Here is a 21,159-nt window from a genome sequence, read left to right as displayed (position 1 = left end):
TATGACTGCACCACTGCACCCCAGCCTATGCAACAGTGACACCTGATTTCTAATAAACAAAATGTATTTATGCTATATTTAAAAACTTTCTGAGCTGGGTGCGGTGGCACACACCTGTAATCCCAGCATTTTGGGAGACCGAGGTGGGTGGATCACTTGAGGTCAGGACTCCAATTCCAGCCTGGCCAACATGGCAAGACCCTGTCTCTACTAACAATACAAAAATTAGCTGGGCACAGTGCGCATGCCTGTAATCCCACCTACGCGGGAGGCTGAGGCACGAGAATCGCTTGAACTCAGGAGGCGGTGGTTGCAGTAAGCTGAGTTCGCACCACTGCACTCCAGCCTGGGCGACAGAGCAAGACTCTGTCTCCAAAAAAATAAAATAAAAACTTTTTCTCAAAGAGCTCTGAAATGGAAAGAGTGCACAATAGCTTCAATTCAATGATGGCAAAGTTAAAATTCCTAACATGGTCTCCTGGCACACTCTGGATGATACGGGAAACACAGTGACATCCTTGCTGTTTTTAAACTTGAGCAACTCAAGTTGTTAGTATGAGAGGCAAATAATTAACATCTAAATGCAAGCTGACTTTCTTCTTACAGCTAGCATATACCTCAAGTCAGTAAGCCCATTTCATCTTCTTTTTCGAATAGCTTCTGTCAATGAATTCTCTACTATTTCATAATGTATACATGCTAGGATGCATTTGTCTTAAATGCAGTTATGTTTTGACTATTTCTAAGTAAAAGTGCATTCAGAACATAATGAAGCCCGTATTTTTTTGCACTGTCTCTTAATTTTATGGGATAAAGCACCAATTTCTGAAATTCAATAAAAGCAAATCTTCCTTTGTTGTTCAGATCTTAGCAGTGGGTTTAGTAGTTTTAACCTCTTCCATTTTGAAGCTTTCCATTTTTAGCCTGAAGTAGCTAAACATATAAAGGAAGGAGAGATCATCTAAGTAGCTAATCAGATAAAATGAAAATTGACTTGAAGTTAGGCTTTATTCTCCCTTTCTTTTCTTGAATTGGATAATAACAGCTCTACTTTGGATTATGTTCAATAACCAAGAAAACAAACAGCACTTTAAAAAAAAAAAAAAAGAAACCCAAATTCCATGAAAAAATAGCTTGGTAATAGTATTAATATTCCAGAAAAAAAATATAAGAAGTTTGGTATTTAAAACAAAACAAATAACCAAACTGCTTTCCTCATCTACCAAAATCCAACATTAAGTAACACTTAAAACAGGCAATTTACCACCTCCATTGAAATGAATACATAGTCTCCAATTTATATATGTTGTACTCTAAAGTAAGGACAACTGAAAATTAAGATGTGCTTTCCACAGAAAGTGATATAAATGGCAGCTCAAGAGTACCAGATGGTATAACACTACAAGGTGTTCTCAACAAAAAGTCTTTGTTAGACTTCAGCAATACTATTTGGTACTTCTAACAGCAACTAGGAAGCATTCCAATACTTATTAGATCCTCTACCATCAGACACAGAAATTACCTAGAAAATAGAAATGTATTGCCAAATCTCAAACAAGAGGGCTACTGATTAAAACAAACAAAAACACCCTTATGACATCTCACATACAGAAAACATGGCCGTCTTTGGGTTACGATTGGCTGATTTTCCAGTAGTGCTCGGGTAGGTCTTCCTGATAGAGGGGTCCGGGAATGGCAGGGTCCCATAAGCGGCTGGTGAGGAGGACCCACTGCTTTGCCTCCTACCAGTGAGGAGCGAGGATTTGGGGAAGGACTATGCATCCATCGCTCCTGATGTTCTTTTCATGGCTCCCCTTCTCCTCAGTTATTGTCCATCTACCTCCAGATGGCAGCAAACGACTTATTTTAGCCCTTTCTTCTCATTTAGATATAAAGTGCAAATGTCTGATTCAGATACAAGACTGTATGGTCTTCGGTTAAATGTATAATCAAACTAAAAGTATAAATGATACCAGCTCCCTGATTTTTCTGGCAAGAGGGGAGTAACAGCTATCTAGAGAGGACTAGGGAAAGCTAAGGAATGGATTCACAGGAGAACGGAAAGGTAAAAGGTAAAGCTGAGTGAGGCTCGAACTTTTGCTTAGTGCCAGCATTGTTGATCTGCACCTGAGCAATCTTACATAAATGCATGTACACACAGGCACGGAGCTCTCTAACATGGAATTGAGGTGAAACCCTGTCTCTATAAAAAAATACGCCAGGTGTGGTGGTGGGCGCCAGTAATCCCAGCTACTCGGGAGGCTGAGGCAGAAGAATCGCCTGAACCTGGGAGGTGGAGGTTGCAGTGAACTGAAATCGTGCCACTGCACTCCAGCCTGAGCTACAGAGTGAGACTGTCTCAAAAAACAACAAAAACAAAAGCATTGGTACTTCACGTAACAAATTATGATTTGCATATGTCTGTACTTTTACAACATAACTGGCACTTGTATAAAGGAAATTCTTTGTCAAGGACTGAATCAAGGAACTTAACACCCTATTCTGGAAAAACAAGTATGCAATACTAGTAGGAGGAAGTAGAAAGCTGCTTTCTGTTTTCCTAGGCACAGGGCCTGTCTTCAACTTTCAAAACAGGTAGTTAGGCTTTGGCTGGCTTCTACACCATCTGCAAATGCCCAAGGCCTTCATGCAACCTTTAGCTACCTAGGGCTACCCAGTACCCTAAAGTGCCCTGCACCTTAAAACTCACCTGTTTTCTCCTTTTTCATTTCTGCCCCTATCACTGCCTTTCTGCTAGGTGCAGTGGACTAACACCTGTAGCTCCAGCTGCTCAGGAAGGTAAGGTGGGAGCATCACTTGAACCCAGGAGTTTGAGTCCAGCCTGGGCAACACAGCAAGACCTCACTGCTTAAAAAAAAAAAAAAAAAAAAAGTAGGGCTCAGTGACTCATGCCTGTAATCCCAGCTACACAGAAGGCTGAGGCGGGAGGATTACTTGAGCCCAGGAGTTCGAGACTGTAGTTAGCTGTGATTGTGCCACCACACTCCATCCTAGGTGACAGAACAAGACCCCATCTCTTAAAAACAAACAAACCAAAAATCACAGGCTTCCTCTCAGAGAAGGGGGGTGGGGCTCTACTTAGTAGCAGAGTCTCTTAATCAACAGTAGTGTAATGTATCAATAATCAGATACATCACTTTCAGAGATCTATATTTTCAGCCACAAAGCTTAAAATCTCAATTGTCAACTAGTAGGATTTCCGGCAAAATAACAGAAAAGTAGAAAATAAAAATCAGGTTGTAGATCTATGTTGGGAAAGGAGGTTAACTTTCCAGGTAGTTCATATTCAACGTGTCTACACAGCTCCTGCGGGTCATTTCTGCTTTCTATGTCTTCCTTTAGCTAAGGTCATTAATTCAAAAAAATTCAAAAAAATTCCATTGGTTATGGAGATCCCTCTTCACCCACCCATTCACTCAATGAGAAAGAAGAATTTGTGGAAGGCAGGGGATATCACAAGAGAAAATGGCACACCAGAGTGTAATGTCTCAAATAAAAGGCTTACTTTACACTTAATACTAGTATATTACTGTTCATAATATTGTAAAATTATCATGTTATAAAAATATATAATAAGATCTCATAAGAAACTCTGAATGGACTGACACTTGATAATTCTCTTAAGTAGAACACAATGAAACAGTAGTGGCTGGCTAAGTTCCATCAATTTTTTTTAACTCTTTTTGACTTTTTCTCCTGGTCTTCTGTTATCCTTTCTGCAGGTCGCTTCTTCAACCCCTTCATTTTCCTGGTTTGTAGTTTGCTTAGGTCTTGCTTCTGCATATGAATCCTTCCATAAGTTGTACCAAAAGTATCATGGGAGATATTTTTCTTCTTCTTTGGCTACGACAAAAGAATACGTATATATTTAATGGCCTTCTACTATAATGAGCCAGTAAAAACCTAGTCTGTAACAACTATCTTAGTAGCAATTTCCATTAGTGCCTGCCCCTTCAATGACAGAGTATATATAGCCCTATATACTTTTCTTCTCAAACTTAAGTGTACATACAAATCACTTGGGATCTTGCTAAAGCACAGATCCTAATTCAGTATGTCTAGGGTAGGGCCTGATATTCTGCACAATTCCCAGGTAAACTGTCAGGCCACGCTTTGAAAAACAAAACTATAAACTACACTAACCACTGTCAAACATCAAGAAAATATCCTGTGTGTAGCTTAAGGAGTTGTGACTATCATTTCAATTTCTATTGGCATTTTAGGGATTACATTTCTGCTTGTCTTTTAAGACTACTTAAAAAGTCAAAACACATTTTATGCACATATGGTTTACATACCCTGTGCTCTAAATCCTCAGTCTTTACAGCGTCCCAAACAACTCTCTTCCTTTTGTTGAAAACAGCAGTCTTGACTATCAGAAGGCACTCAGCCAAACCTCACGTCTGGGTTGTGCAACTCTTTTTTTTTATTATCCCTTATTGTTGGCTTATTTGGTTCTCTGTCCTTTTCCTGGCTCTGTGAGTCCTAGTTTAATCTATCGTATTGATCTCTTTATGTATGTCCTTGTCTTTTTTTTTTTTTTTTTGAGAGGGAGTCTTGCTCTGTTGCCCAGGCTGGAGTACAGTGGCGCAATCTCGGTTCACTGCAAGCTCCACCTCCCAGGTTCACACCATTCTCCTGCCTCAGCCTCCCAGGTAGCTGGGACTACAGGTGCCCACCACCACGCCCGGCTAATTTTTTGTATTTTTCGTAAAGACGGGGTTTCACTGTGTTAGCCAGGATGGTCTTGATCTCCTGACCTCGTGATTCGCCCGCCTCAGCCTCCCAAAGTGCTGGGATTACAGGTGTGAGCCACCATGCTGGGCCCATCCTTGTCTTTTAATACAATATGCCACAAATCCTTTTTGGAAACAAAAAGGATTAAAGTAGAATATACAAATAAATATGGCACCAAGCTCTAAGTCATATACCTTGAGAGCTTTTGGCATTTTCATAGATAATTTATAAAGGTCATCCGATGCCAGGTGTGTCCTCCTCAGAACGAGATCCAATGAGGGTCCCATCTCTTCCAATTCAATCCGTGGTGTTCTGCAACCAGATTTCTTCAACAGCAACCTTTAGGAAATAGGTAAAAAGAAATGTTGCTATGACTTTCATAAAAGTCCTCTCCACCAAATATTTTTTGTTCAGGGGATTTACAGGTCCATTAAATGACATAAAATGTTTAGAGAGACTTACTTGAATACTTCATACATTCAAGCCAAGCATATCCTTTGGTTCACTTTTTGTTTTATAAATTTTTTTTTTTTTTTTTTGAGATGGAGTCTTGCTCTGTCGCCCAGGCTGGAGTGCAGTGGCGCAATCTCGGTTCACTGCAAGCTCCGCCTCCCAGGTTCACACCATTCTCCTGTCTCAGCCTCCTGAGTAGCTGGGACTACAGGTGCCCACCACCACGCCCAGCTAATTTTTTGTATTTTTAGTAGAGATGGGGTTTCACCTTGTTAGCCAGGATGGTCTTGATCTCCTGACCTCATGATCCACCCGCCTTGGCCTCCCAAAGTGCTGGGATTACAGGCATGAGCCACCGCGCCTGGCTTTTTTTTTTTTTTTTAAGTCTTTTATCCCTTTTTGAGCTAAAGGGTCGCACAAATATCAAATTAAAAAAAAAAATTTTCCCTGAGGTAAAGGACAGTTTGCTTATTTTTAAAAATCAGAAATAAAATTATACAATATTGTTAAGAAACAGCAAGTGAGATACAAAATTCTCAGAAATGAAATAAAATCCTTTGATTTGACTTCATCTTACTCATAGACTTATATATGTATAAAAATAATTTTAATTGGCTTTTTCTTTGAAACAGTATGTTTGTACGATTAACAAGTTCTTATCTAAGACTGTAGGAGTTAAATCAACCCATTTGGAATCAACTTTTCCTCATAGCACAGATATTTACTAACTTCCTTACATTGAAGTGAACTTTAAAATCTTAAAATAACAAAACCACAACTTTCTGAATAGCCTATGACTAAACAACTCTGGATCTGGAAACACTGGTGGAGGGGAACTGGGGAGTACAGGCAGGATAAAGGGATGGTGGAGCAGCCTGGCGCAGTGGCTCACACCTGTAATCCCAGCACTTTGGGAGGCTAAGGCAGGCAGATCACCTGAGGTCAGGAGTTCCAGACCAGCTGGCCAATATGGTGAAACCCCATCTCTACTAAAGACACAAAAAATTAGCTGGGCGTGGTGGCGGGCGCCTGTAGTCCCAGCTACTCGGGAGGCTGAGGCAGGAGAATTGCTTAAACCCGGAAGGCAGAGGTTGTAGTGAGCCGAGATAGCGCCACTGCACTCCAGTCTGGGTGCCAGGGCGAGACTCCATCTCAAAAACAAACAAAAAAGAAATCAAGGACGTGTATTTACATTTTCAACTAAAATTTTTTCTTCCACTTAAAGTGCTAATTTTCAGCTAGTTAGAAAACTTGTGAATTCAAAACAGCTCATGGCATGTCTGATAGATTCAAATCACCCAAGTACTACTATACACTGCCAAAAGCACTTTTGAATTAACTGAAGCCCCTTTTAATTAACTAAAAATAATTTTAAAAATTGATGCATAACAGATGTACACAGCTTCAGGGTATACATAGTAATTTAATATAGTGCCTTTTTATTCACACAAATGTCCTAATGAATTAATTTTTTGAGTGGTACATAAAATTAAGATTTCCAAGTAACTATGTATAACTACCTATGTTGCTGTTTCATTAAAGAGTTAAGTACAATGCCATACTTGTCTGTGTAGATGATGTGATCTTAATCATTTCAGTGAGTATGTTTACTGGAACAGCAAACTGATTTAAGCAAATATTCGCTGGCTTTTAGTTATCTGCAAATAGAACCCAGTTCTTTCTCTCTCAGATGGATTCAAGCTGGTAGATATGCTAACTGGTAATTGCTACATATTTTAAAATATTATTTGCCTATTTCTTGAGGAAGAGTGACATTACTACTACTGTTCAAATTGTAATTTCCTCATTTTTCTCCCTCTCATACACTTTTCTGGCTGAAACTGTGTTTTCATTAAGTAAACTCCTCTATTAGAATGTTGTGTTTGCTTTTCAAAGTACGCTAACACTTTGTTTTGCATATTCCCCCCCATAAGGCCTAACCATTGTGCAAAGGCACATGTGGCATTACTAACATTTTGTTTCATATTCATGGCCCTGACTCTACAGTGAATAGAATTTCCCAAGGGATATCAACAGTCACTCACATATAAGGAATAATTACTACAGGATGTATAGGAACAGTGGTCAGTAACACTATGATTTATTCTCCCAAAAGATCATGTTAAAGGTTATATTAATATAATTTCATGTTTAGAGTTCCTTTCATCCAAAAAGCTCAAAACCATTTTATAAGCCTCATTAATCTTCACAAATAAAGTGTGTGAATATTAAATATTACCATTTTCAAATTGCTTAAGGGCTAATTTGCAGTAAGAGAGAAGGAAAGGGTTCCACAGTATAGCCCAAAGAATGCCTGGGGAGCCGAGTTAAGTCAGACACACTTTCTGGTATATGCCCATCTATGAGTACCTCTTTACTCTTATAAAGCAGTACTGTCAATCTTACGGGGACCTCAGAATTACCTAAACGGTATTGCTATAGTTTGCAGAGGAAGAAACAAAGACCCTGAGAAGTGGTGACCTGCCCATGTCGGGTGGCTGAGCCCAGCTCAGAGCCAGGTCAGTAGGCTCAGATGTGATGCGGAATCCCTGGACCACCCCTTCCTCCCATCCTCAATGCTCCTCAAGTGTGGCACAGCCTCTGGAAGCTAAGCTGATCCACGTGTTTAGTGATTCTTTCAAGTAGCAGCTCACTCTCAATCACACTGTCCATTTATCATTTCAAATTAATAGCTAACAAGTATTACAGGCACATATGGAACATCTAGTGATCAAAATTACATACTGGGGTCTCTGATTTTAAAAATTCAAACTTTTCTTTTTTTCATTATGAAAGATGTCATGCTAGTGTAAAGGTGATTCTAGCAATCGGATTTTTGGTGGATCTATGCATTATAGTTACACTGCTAGTTTTTTGTTTTTGTTTTTGTTTTCATTTTTATTTTTTGAAATGGAGTCTTGCTTCGTCGCCAGGCTGGAGTACTGTGGCACAATCTAGGCTGGCTGCAATCTCCGAATCCCTGGTTCAAGCAATTCTCCTGCCTTGGCCTCCCAAATAGCTGGAATTACAGGCATGCGCCACCATGTACAGCTAATTTTTTGTATTTTTAGTATAGATGATGTTTCACCATGTTGGCCAGGATGGTCTCGATCTCCCAACCTCATAATCTGCCCACATTAGTCTCCCAAAGTGCTGCTGGGATTACAGGCATGAGCCATTGTGTCCGGCCTTACTGCTAGTTTATTCTTTTTTTTTTTTTTTTTTTTGAGATGGAGTCTAGCTGTCACCCAGGCTGGAGTGCAGTGGTGCGATCTTGGCTCACTGCAACATCTGCCTCCCAAGTTCTCCTGCATCAGCCTCCTGAGTAGCTGGGATTACAGGCGCACACCATGTTGCCCAGCTAATTTTTGTGTTTTTAGTAGAGACGGGGTTTTACCATGTTGGCCAGGCTGGTCTCAAACTCCTGACCTGAGGTGATCCACCCACCTCGGCGTCCCAAAGTGCTGGAATTACAGGCATGAGCCACCACGCTGGGCCAGTTTATTCTTGTTCTTTTTTTTTTTTTTTTTTTTTTTTGAGACGGAGTCTCACTCTGTAGCCCAGGCTGGAGTGCAGTGGCCGGATCTCAGCTCACTGCAAGCTCCGCCTCCCGGGTTTACGCCATTCTCCTGCCTCAGCCTCCCGAGTAGCTGGGACTACAGGCGCCCGCCACCTCGCCCGGCTAGTTTTTTGTATTTCTTAGTAGAGACGGGGTTTCACCGTGTCAGCCAGGATGGTCCCGATCTCCTGACCTCGTGATCCACCCGTCTCGGCCTCCCAAAGTGCTGGGATTACAGGCTTGAGCCACCGTGCCCGGCCTATTCTTGTTCTAAAGTCTGACTTGATAATTCTCTATTTTGTTTTTCTCTGTATCCTTCTTTACAAATAAATCCTTTTCACTAAATACAAGCGAATACTTTCTATGAAACTGTTCAACACAGAATAGTTTTAGGCTACTGTTATTATTCATTTCTTATTCTCAACAATTGTTTATTGTTATATTTTTATCTCCCTTGTATCCCCTCTATGTTTAACACAGAGGGCATACATATCCACCTAAGGCAGGAGAATCGCTTGAATGCGGGAGACAGAGGTTGCAGTGAGCTGAGATTATGCCACTGCACTCCAGCCTGGGCAATAGCAAGATCCTGTCTCAAAAAAAGAAGTGTTCCAGGCCGGGCGCAGTGGCTCACGCCTGTAATCTCAGCACTTTGCAAGGCCAAGGCGGGTGGATCATGAGGTCAGGAGATCGAGACCATCCTAACATGGTGAAACCCTGTCTCTACTAAAAATACAAAAAATTAGCCAGGCATGGTGGCAGGCGCCAGTAGTTCCAGCTACTTGGGAGGCTGAGGCAGGAGAATGGCATGAACCCGGGAGGCAGAGGCTGCAGTGAGCTGAGATTGCGTCACTGCATTCCAGCCTGGGCAACAGAGTGAGACTCAGTCTCAAAAAAAAAAAAAAAAGAAAGAAAGAAAAGTGTTCCAGATTTCTGTTTTTTTTCAGATTTTGAAATACTTGCATACACATAATGAGATATCTTGGGGATGAGACCCAAGTCCAAACACAAAATTCATTTATGCTTCATACACAGTTTATACACATAGCTTGAAGGTAATTTTATACAATTTTTATTTTATTATTTTTTATCTGAGACGGAGTTTCTTTCACTCTTGTTGTCCAGGCTGGAGTGCAATGCCGTGATCCAGCTCACTGCAACCTCTGTCTCCCAGGTTCAAGCAATTCTCCAGCCTCAGCCTCCCGAGTAGCTGGGATTACAGGAGTCTACCACCATGCCCGACTAATTTTTGTATCTTTAGTAGAGACGGTATTTTGCCATGTTGGCCAGGCTGGTCTGGAACTCTTGACCTCAGGTGATCCACCCGCCTAGGCCTCCCAAGTGCTGGGATGACAGGTGTCCAGCCAACATAAGGTTTTGTTTTTTTTTCAGACAGTCTTACTGTGTCGCCTAGACTGGAGTGCACTGGCATGATCTCAGCTCATTGCAACCTCTGCCTCCCAAGTTGAAGCAATTCTCGTGCCACAGCCGCCCAAGTAGCCGGGATTATAGGCGTGTGGCCCAGGCTCAAGCAATTCTTGTGCCACAGACTCCTGAGTAGCTGGGGTTACAGGCGTGTGACACCATACCCACTTAATTTTTGTATTTTTTAATAGAGACGGGGTTTCTCCATGTTGGCCAGGCTGGTCTTGAACTCCTCATCTCAAGTGATCCGCCCACTCTCTGCAACCTCTGCGTCCTGGGCTCAATTGTCCTGCCTCAGCCTCCTAAGTAGCTGGGAGGACAGGCGTGTGCCACCATGTCCAGCTAATTTTTGTATTTTTAGTAGAGATGGGTTTTGCTGTGTTGGCCAGGCTGGTCTTGAACTCCTGGCCTCAAGCAATCCACCCACCTCGGCCTCCCAAAGTTCTGGGATTACAGGCGTGAGCCACCATGTCCGGCCTGAGTACCTTTTTATATTAGTGATTTTTCATCTTTTATTTCTTGTTCTCTAAATAACAGTCATCTACTATATAGTATAATATATACTTAGAAGCCCCCAGATCACATATGGAAACTCAAACAGGAGACTTAGGGCTTTCGATCTTAACTAGCTAAAAATTATAAAGTCACTAACTACATCTTATGATCATTGGGTATTTTATTGCATTTTGCCTTATTATTTTATTTTTAGTGAGAGGAAAATAGAAAAACAGAAGTGGTTGTATTAATCATATGGAGAAAACTAAGTGTCTCTGATTTAATACGGTTGAGCCCAAGATGGAAATTACTAGCTGACAAGAGGTGAATATATAAGTTTCATTTGGACATTTCATTGGACATCAGTCATGTATTTCATTGTGAAGGAAAACAAAAACCATGCACGAAATGCTAGATACAAATGGCTGCACAACCAGCACGACTGGACGGAAGACACTGTCAACACCAAGCTGTCAGCTCTCAGGCTGCGGCGCCAGCCACACCATAGCTCAAAATGTACAGCAAAGTCTAAACTCAATGTACAGAGAAAGGCAATTTGTGGGAGTCAGTGTATTCTTTAGGAAACTGTGTGCTCTGTCAGCCAGTACCAACGCCTTAAAAAAGAGAAGTCACACGCTTACCTCAAGAACCACAATTATAGCATGTCATTAATTCTTTAATAAACATAGAATCTGCTTAAGAGGTTATTTTTTTGTTTTTTTTTTTTTTTGAGACAGGGCTCTCACTTTGTTGCCCAGGCTGGAGTGCAGTGGCACAATCATGGCTCACTGCAACTTGCACCTCCCGGGTTCAAGCGATTTTTGTGCCTCAGCCTCCTGAGCAGCTGGAACTACAGGCATGTGCCACCACGCTGGGCTAATTTTTATATTTTTTTAGTAGAGATAGGGTTTTGTCATGTCGGCCAGGCTGCTCTTGAACTCCTGGGCTTGAGTGATCTGCCTGCCTCGGCCTCTCAAAGTGCTGGGATTACAGGTGTGAGCCACCGTGCTCAGCCTGCTTAAGTTATAATATAGTTATACTGTGGTAGGGGTAGAAGGCCTAGGCTAGAGAGACAGGGTGAAATGAATCTAGCCACTGAATCTTCTTATTCCTTTTAGACTCAATTGTTTAGACTTAGGGTTTTGAGATTTGCTTCGGCTGGCCAAGGATTTGTGGCTTAGTGCTGCGAATCCAACCAAGAACAATAAAGAGATGCTGCATAAAGCTAGGAAGAGCTGGTGCACCTGGCTCAGTGACACTGCAGTATCAGATGCTCTGGGGCACTGGAAAAGTAGGGTTTCAGAGGCAAAGGACTGAGGATCAGCAGAGAGCTGGTGCCACTGCTATCCCGCCAACTCTCCAAAACACCTTTTGGCCAGATACCAATTCTAAGTTTGGGCTCTATAAAACAGTCACACAGTTTTAAACGCTAACCCTGAGGATTAAGAAAATATGCGAAGAAATGCTCTTACTTATAGCTTCGAAAGTAAATCTTCCCATTCAGTGCAGTGAAGTGCAGAACATACTCTAATCCAGCCAGGCGGATATTTGATACTGTGGGGCCTCTGAAGAAATCTAAAAGCACATATTAAATTGTTAACAAAACAAAACAAATACTTGCAAAATTCAGTTACAACTGCATTCTAAACAGTTTTGTTCCAATACTTATCTAAAAAAGCATAAAAAACGATTCCTGAAAAATGTCTGAAGGTCTCACCCCTTAAGCATTTAATCTCATGACTTTATTTCTGTGTTCAGTTCACTGAGACATTTAATGTTTCAGTTTTGAAGTTCTTCCTCTGAGTCAGCTCGGCAACAAAAAATCATATCCATTAAAAAAATGTAAATCAAAGCATAAAATTTTAACCTATAGGTAGATGAAGGTAGCAAATTTCTGTAAAAATGATTGTTCAAACTGACTATTAAAATCAAATTAGCTTCAATTTTTTTTTCTATGAGGGAAGTCAACAAGAAAAAAATTCTAAGAAGAAATTTTGATTATATAAGCAAAGGATAAGAAACTTTATAAACTGTTAATGCCAGAAAAGAAACTTGGATATCAGGGATAGGCTTTTTTCTCACAAAGTGGTAATCATACCACTGGTGGCACATGCGAGCATTTTAATGATACAAAGCCAGATATAATTTACTACATATTTATTTTATCCTGTACCATTCTCCATTTATGACAGGGACATAAAGTTTCCTTTTAAAAAGAGTAGTCGGCCAGGCAGTGGCTCATGCCTGTAATCCCAGCACTTTGGGAGACTGAGGTGGGCAAACCGTTTAAGCTCAGGAGTTTGAGGCCAGTCTGGGCAACACGATGAAACCTCATCTCCACTAAAAGTATAAAAATTTAGCCAGGTTGTAGTCCCGGCTACTGGAAGGGCTAAGGTGGGAGGATTGCTGAACCACTGGACTCCAGTGAGGGTGACAGAGCAAAACCCATCTCAAGCAGTAACATAAAAAGAGGAGTAATTAAAAGAAAATCTCCAGTGAACTGCACGCTATAGATACTACACGGACTTGGCTATGAAAGAAGTTTGGAAAACAAGTGTGATACCTTAATTTTACAGCTGAGAAAATCGAACCTCAAGAAGGCTAAATGGAAATTCATGAATAACATTTGACTAAGATAAAATTCTATATAAAAATGTATCCAAGTTTGCTTAGGAAGAGCTGCCCAAGGCAGGTGACGTAGTAAGTAGGAAATTTTATTCTAGTCCCATTCTGTAGCCACCTAGCATTTTCCTTCCCTCTTCCCATTAGCCCATAAGATGCAGATGATCTCCATGTGCACAGATGTACACATCTTTTGTTGTCTGCTTTTCCCTTCTTGTGGTTAACCAAAAGAAAATCACAGGCCGGATGCGGTGGCTCATGCCTGTCATCTTGGGAGGCCGAGGCGGGCGAATCACGAGGTCAGGAGATTGAGACCATCCTGGCTAACACAGTGAAGTCCCGTCTCTACTAAAACTACAAAAAATTAGCGGGGTGTGGTGGCACGTGCCTGTAGTCCCAGCTACTTGCGAGGTTGAGGCAGGAAAATCACTTGAACCTGGGAGGCAGAGATTACAGTGAGCCGAGATCGTGTCACTGTACTCTCCAGCCTGGGTGACAGGGCAAGACTCAGTCTCAAAAAAAAAAAAAAAAAAAAAAAATCAGCATTAATGTGTATAAAACAAACACAAGTGTACAGGCACATTCATATATTACCCTTCTCTACTCCCCCAAACGAGAAAAAAAAACAAAAAACCCTAATGAACATTTTTAATTTAAAAAAAAGTACATATATTACATATATTTATACATATATAGAGATGGGGTCTCACTATGTTGCCCAGGCTGGTTTCGAACTCCTGGACTCAAGCACTCCTCCTGCCTTGGTCTCTCAAAGTGTTGGGATTACAGGCATGAGCCACCATGCGCCTGGCCTGGGACATTTTTATAAAACAAGTTTGTACTTTTCAAGATATTTTAATCTAAATATCATAATAAAGAGCTTTCCCATAATTTTGCCAAAGCCTGGCTCTCCTTTAGTGGCCAAGTTATGCTTCGGTAATGCCACACCAATGCCAAGCCCACTCATTGGTGTGGCATTACAGAAGTCAGAGTAGTTCTGGGGAACAAAATATGTACATTCCAGTCTGCTCCGAAACAACTTTCATAATGCAAAATTTTCAGGGCATCTGTGCTTTTTCCATAAGCTTTGGGAGAAAACTTTAGGAACACAATAAGCACATGGAAAAGTACTCTTTAATAGGTCAAAATTTCTAAGACTATGAATATAAAAGGATTTTCAGTCTGTATCCAATAGTTTGAAGTAGTCATCCTTTTATTACAACATTTCTCTTAACTGCCAAACTGAAATTTCCCTAAAGTTTGCAAATCATCAAGGTAACACAAACAAGTAATGAATGAAAATGGGAGGGCATAAATGGTAGTACTTAGTAACCAAAAGCAAATACAGCTAACAGCATGATATTTTCTGGCTAGAAACAACAGAGTATTGTTTATACATGAATACCATTGGCAAGAATCCATTCACTTAACAAATTCTACCAGAGCACCTATTATGCATAATGATAAATGACATATAGCATCTTTCTACCAGGGGCCCCGCATTCTAGGTAGATATGAATACATACAAACAACTGCAATTTAAAATAGCACATTAAAGGAGAACAGTATAAACCATTCTGGAAGTTCTGAGGAGAGAAAGATCATTTCTAGTTGGGAACGATCCCATGCAAGTGGTACATACATTGTAAGGATTTTGACCAAGAAGTATGATAAACAACTTTATGAACCTGAGAACCTGAAGTATAATAATACTGTATAAATAAAAGCATGGCTGGGCATGGTGGCTCATGCCTATAATCCCAGCACTTTGGGAGGCCAAGATGGGTGGATCACCTGAGGCCAGGAGTTCGAGACCAGCCTGGCCAACGTGGCAAAAACCCATCTCTACAAAAAATACAAAAATTATCCAGGCATGGTGGTGAATGCCTGTAATCCCAGCTACTCAGGAGGCTGGGGCAGAAGAATCGCTTGAACAGCTGATGCAGAGGTTGCAGTGAGCCGAGATTGCACCATTGCACTCCAGCCTGGGCGACAGAGTGAGACTCCATCTCAAAAACTAAACAAATAAGAAATAAAAGCATGTACTATAAAAAGACCTAAATTCAAAACTTTAATATGCCACTTGGTAAATGCATGACCTTAGAAAAGCTACTCACCTCTTCAGGCCTCAGTTTTCTCAATTATATAATGAAAATCAGAATTAAAAATTCCTCTACTCCAAATTTTAAAAAAACCACATAAATAATATGCTACCATTTAAGAAGGGAAGAATAGGCCAGGCACACTGGCTCACAACTCCAACTTTGGGAGGCTGAGGCTGGAGGGCTGCCTGAGTCTAGGACTCTGAGACCAGCCCAAGCAATGTAGCAAGACCTCATGTCTACAAGAAATAAAAAAAAAATTAGCTGGGCGTGATGACATCTACCTGGGATCCTAGCTACTGAGGGGAATGAGGTAGGAGGATCGTTTGAGACCAGGAAGTTGAGGCTACAATGAGCCATGATTGTGCCACTGCACTCCAGCCTGGGCAACAGAGTGAGACCCTGTCTCAAAAAAAAAAAAAAAAAAAAAAAAAAAAAAAAAAAAAAAGATGCAAACAAATTCAGAATGAACAAAATGGGTATCTTGCATGAAAAAAAAGGTCAATTTTTCTTTTTGGTCAAGAAAAAAAAGAAAAGGAGCTTCCTAAATGAAAGCCCTTCATACATTTCTTGCTCCCTACTGATATTTCATTTGAACACACAACATAAACCAAGGAGCAGTTGTTTTACTTCATATTTATACTGAAAACCCAACTTCCCTTAGTGCCCTACAGTCTGAATCTGTTCCTCTTCTACCTTTCTGCTTCTGTACAGATTCCTTTTTGGTTTTCACTCCCTTCCACTCATCACTGCATTATGTGATTATTCCTGCCATCTAGTGGAAGCACAAAATAATGAGAAGGTGGGGCTTATTAAAATACAACAAACATTTAAACAAATGCAAACAAAAGCTCTCTCTGTTATAACAAATTATAAGTATCTGCCTCACTGACAATAAACAATTATATGGGAGACCTAGGGGAAAGAGAAAAAGGCAAAAAATCGGGGTCAATGGAGTACAAGTAATGGAAATCTTAGCTGAAAATCTGGCTGACAGTTTGGTTGGAAAAATATCCTTGGCCAGGCACGGTGGCTCATGTCTATAATCTCAGCATTTTGGGAAGCCAAGGCAGGCAGATCACTTGAGGTCAGGAGTTCAAGACCAGCCTGGCCAACATGGTGAAACCCAGCCTTTACTAAAAATATAAAAAATTAGCTGGGTGTGGTGGTATGTAACCGTGGTCCCAGGTACTAAAGAGGCTAAGGCAGGAGAATTGCTTGAACCTGGGAGGTGGAGGTTGCAGTGAGCTGAGATCACACCAGGGCGACAGAGTGAGACTCCATCTCCAAAAAAAAAAAAAAAAAAAAAAGCCTTGATAATTTGGGATATATAATATTGAGAGAAGGAAATATTGGTCATTGTCTTTCATGTACGAATTCATGGAAAATGTGGATAAGAACCTAGAAAGATTCTAGAAGGGATCATGGGAATATGTTCACCACAGGCAAGATGGACAGTAGGGGAAGAAAAGCTCAGGCTTTGGAAACTTTAGGTTTCAACTCGGCTTTACCTACTTAATAGCTCTCATTTAAGTTCTCAGAGCCCCTGTTTGTTTTCTCATCTGTAAAATGGGAATGCCATTGAACTCAAGAACTTTTGTAAAGATTAAACAGATAATAGTGGTTCTTTAATAAGGGAAATAAGTTCTAATCCCAGCACTTTGGGAGGCCGAGACGGGCGGATCACGAGGTCAGGAGATCGAGACCATCCTGGCTAACACGGTGAAACCCCGTCTCTACTAAAAAATACAAAAAACTAGCCGGGCGAGGTGGTGGGCGCCTGTAGTCCCAGCTACTCGGGAGGCTGAGGCAGGAGAATGGCATAAACCCGGGAGGCGGAGCTTGCAGTGAGCCGAGATCGCGCCACTGCACTCCAGCCTGGGTGACAGAGCCAGACTCCGTCTCAAAAAAAAAAAAAAAAAAAAAAATAAGGGAAATAAGTTCTAAAAATTACAATGCCAAGAATGGGTGACTGGGTTTTTTCCCCTAAAAATTATAATCCTGATAATAAAGACCAAAAATAATCCCAAAAAGAAAAAATGAAAGCAATATGTTTGTCACAAAGTTTTTTTGGTGGGCTCAGATTTGTAAAGCATGTGTATACAACTTAACTTTATATGCCATCAATTTTTCAAAAGTGATCTAGGGCAAAGTACATAAAAATTTAAAAGAAGGGTAACAAAAAGTGTAGCATAAGCCTGTAAGCATGGTGCAAGAAAAGCTCAAATGGAATAACGTAGAAAATGCCACTGAGCATTAGATGGAGGCCTCGTGGCTATCAACACTGAGGTGAAATAGGAACATAAAAGACTGCTGCTTTGAGAGTAACAGTGCACTGTGCAGGAAAAGCTGAATCTCTCAAACCCCATGAGGGAAAAGAAGCAAAAAATTCAGTAAGATTTTCTTAAATTGGAGAGAGCTAGGTGCAGTGGCTCATGCCTGTAATCTCAGCACTTTGGAAAGCTGAGGCAGGTGGATCGCTTGAGCTCAGGAGTTCAAGACCGGCCTGGGCAATATAGAGAGACCCCCATCTCTACAAAAAATTAAAATAAAAACTAGCTGGGCATGGTGGTGTGAACCTGTAGTCCCAGCTGCTCAGGAGGTAGAGGACTGCTTGAGCTCAAAAGGTTGAGGCTGCAGTAAGGCGTGATCACACCAGTACACTCCAGCCTGAATGACAGAGCAAGATGCTGTCTCCAAAAAAAAAAAAAAAATTGAGAGACAGAGACACAGACCCCCTAGACCCTTTAAATTAGTACCAATCTCTTGGAAAATTAAATTACTTTCTAGAGTTATAAAAGAGCTGGCAAATAGATTCGCGGAATGCTAAGTATTAGTAACCTTTTAAAAATCATGGAGGCTGGGTGTAGTGGCTCACACCTGTAATCCCAGCACTCTGAGGGGTTGAGGTGGGAGGATTGCTTAAGTCATGAAGTTCAAGACCAGCCTGGGCAACACAGTGAGACCCCGTCTTAACAAAAAATTTTAAAAATTAGCCAGGTATGGTGGCATATGTCTATGGTCCCAGCTACTTAGGAGGCTGAGGTAGGAGGATCACTTGAGTCCGGGAGGTTGAGGCTGCAGTGAGCCATGATTAAGCTACTGCACTCCAGCCTGGGCATCAGAGCACGACTTGTCTCATAAAGGAGAAAAAAACAGAAAAGGATGTAGTCCTTACATTCATTACACAAATCATTAAGAACTAGCATAGTTCACTAGGTGTGGGTTATCTGTAGAACAACCTCGCGAGGTTCTTGTTAGAATGAAGCAGTGTATATGAAGTGCCTACTATATGCCTGGCACTTAGGATGATGATGGTAATAAAGTAAAAATGAGCCGGGGCCTGTCGCAGTGGCTCATACCTGTAATCCCAGCACTTTGGGAGGCCAAGGAGGGTGGATTACCTGGCGTTAGTAATTCAAGACCAGCCTGGCCAACATGGCAAAACCCCATCTCTACTAAAAATAAAAAAAAATAAAATAAAATTAGCGAGGCATGGTGGCAGGAGCCTGTAATCCCAGCTACCTGGGAGGCTGAGGCAGAACTGCTTGAACCCGGGAGGTGGAGGTTGCAGTGAGCCGAGATCACATCATTGCTCTCCAGCCTGGGCAACAGAGCAAGACTCCATCTTTAAAAAAAAAAAAAAAAAAAAAAAAAAAGGAGCCAGGAAGGTCACTGAGGGCTTCCTAGAGAAGAAAAGAAACTTGACGATCTGACACTGAAATGAATTAGTAGAAACTGGATAAGTAAGAGTAATACCAGAATAGACAACAGAAATGTGAATAATATATTGGCAATAAACCCTTTCTAATGGAAAAAAGAAGTAGGAGATCAAGAAGGCCAAGTTACATTGGTTATATGTTGTGAAAGGCCTTGTATATTCAACTCAGAAAAACTAATTAAGGTTTTTGAGTTGGAAGTCAGTGATACATACAATCTTGAAATTTTAATCCCTCAACTTTCTAAATTTAATTTTAAATGATGCTAGGAATGACAGGAGATGGGTGCAGGAATTTTATAAAACACTATGTAAGTAATACCTAAGTTACTAACACATTGGGAAATAATCATCTGCACAGTACAACAGCTGCTTTAACTCTCCCGAGACACTTAGGTACTTTCTTGCTGCTGGTAAGGGGGAAAAAAAAGAAAAAGGTCCAAAAAAAGGAGGAAAAAGAAGCTGTGCTCACTTCGGCAGCACATATACCAAAACTGGGAGCACACAGAGATTAATATGGCCCCTGTGCAAGGATGGCCCGCAAATTTGTGAAGCACTCCATTATTTTCAGTATATATTATTTTTAAAATAAGAGAAAAAAGAAGTTACAAACCTAAAGTGGCAAACTGCCACCAGTGACAGTCTGAGACTGCCTTCCTGAGCTACTCTGAAGATAATAAATGCTAAAATACTTACCAATAAGAAGACTTTTTAGTCTTCTATAATCTTCTGTTACATCAAAATCATCACCAGCAAATATTAGCATGGGTTTTGTTCCCTCAGGACATTTACTGTTCTTAAAAAAAAAAAAAAATGCAATTATATAATTACCAAAGTCTAAACTGTTTACATACTGATTTATTATTATTATTATTATTTTTGATATGGAGTCTCACTCTGTCATCCAAGCTGGAGTACAGTGGCACAGTCTCAGCTCACTGCAACCTCCACCTCCCGGGTTCAAGCAATTCTCCTGCCTCAGTCTCCCAAGTAGCTGGGACTACAGGTGCATGCCACCATTCCCAGTTAATTTTTTTGTATTTTTCGTACAGACTGGGTTTCATCATGCTGGTTACGCTGGTCTCAAACTCCTGACCTCAAATGATCCACCTGCCTCGGCCTCCCAAAATGCTGGGATTATAGGTGAGAACCACGGTGACTGGCCTATACTGATTTTAAAGTAGTCGGTACTTTACACTAATTTGTTTTCACATTTTAACTGTTCTAAAACTATGTCTGTGAATACTGATATTAGAGGTAAAAACAGAGGTGGGATTTTTTTTTAAAGAGACAGGCTCTCGCTGTGTTGCCTAGTCTGGACTCAAACTCTTGGGCTTAAGACATCCTCCAAGTATCTGGGCTAAAGGTGCAGGCCTGGCTAAGATGACGTTTTTAAGCTTCTAGACTTCTATACTAAAAAAACCATTCTTTGTCCCATTCATTTACATTAGCAAATAAAATATGGCAAAAGAATGATGTAACGGGCTTTTTAAACATTAGTCTATGCAAAGAATAAAATTAAAAGTTACACTTGCAAAAGCAAAACACAACACAACACAATACAACCAACTAACCAAAAGAGCCTTCTGATGGCCAGCATCCCTGAATCAAAATAAATTTAAGGCCAGGTGTGATGGCTCATGCCTATAAACCCAGCACTTTGGGAGGCCAAAGCAGGAAGACGGCCTGAGGCCAGGAGTGAGTTCAAGAGCAGCCTGGGCAACACAGTGAGACCTCATCTCTACAAAAACCTTTGTTTTGAAATGGAGTTTCACTCCTGCTACCCAGGCTGGAGCGCAATGGTGCTATCTTGGCTCACTGCAACCTCTGCCTCCCAAGTAGCTGGGATTACAGGCATGCACCACCACGCCTGGCTAATTTTGTATTTTTAGTAGAGACAGCTCCATGTTGGTCAGGCTGGTCTCGAACTCCCGACCTCAAGTGATCCACTGGTCTTGGCCTCCCAAAGTGGTGGGATTATAGGCATGAGCCACCACACCCGGCCAAAAACAACTTTTAGAAATTAG

At 41.0% G+C, this 21,159-nt stretch overlaps 1 protein-coding gene and 1 non-coding gene across 3 annotated transcripts in view; one reads left to right on the top strand and one right to left on the bottom strand.

Annotated features, from left to right (window-relative positions):
• Nucleotides 1-989: 989 nt before the first annotated feature.
• Nucleotides 990-21,159, bottom strand: part of RPF2 (ribosome production factor 2 homolog) — a 46,996-nt gene continuing 26,826 nt past the window's right edge. For both annotated transcript variants that reach the window (XM_015448406.4, XM_005551594.5), the window contains exons 7-10: nt 19,829-19,928; nt 12,163-12,265; nt 4,953-5,097; nt 990-3,864 (exon numbers count right to left, since the gene is read on the bottom strand). In XM_015448406.4, the coding sequence (XP_015303892.1) occupies nt 3,685-3,864; nt 4,953-5,097; nt 12,163-12,265; nt 19,829-19,928 (528 nt within the window). In that variant the 3' untranslated portion in view covers nt 990-3,684. The remainder of the gene's footprint in view (nt 3,865-4,952; nt 5,098-12,162; nt 12,266-19,828; nt 19,929-21,159) is intronic.
• Nucleotides 19,597-19,700, top strand: LOC123573176 (U6 spliceosomal RNA). Its single transcript, XR_006697918.2, has one exon. It is a non-coding gene; the product is annotated as a U6 spliceosomal RNA (small nuclear RNA).

This window comes from Macaca fascicularis, chromosome 4 (genome assembly GCF_037993035.2).
Source record: "Macaca fascicularis isolate 582-1 chromosome 4, T2T-MFA8v1.1".
Lineage (NCBI taxonomy): Eukaryota > Metazoa > Chordata > Mammalia > Primates > Cercopithecidae > Macaca > Macaca fascicularis.
Note: the sequence above shows the minus strand (reverse complement) of the source record. Positions and strands in the feature narration are given on the sequence as shown.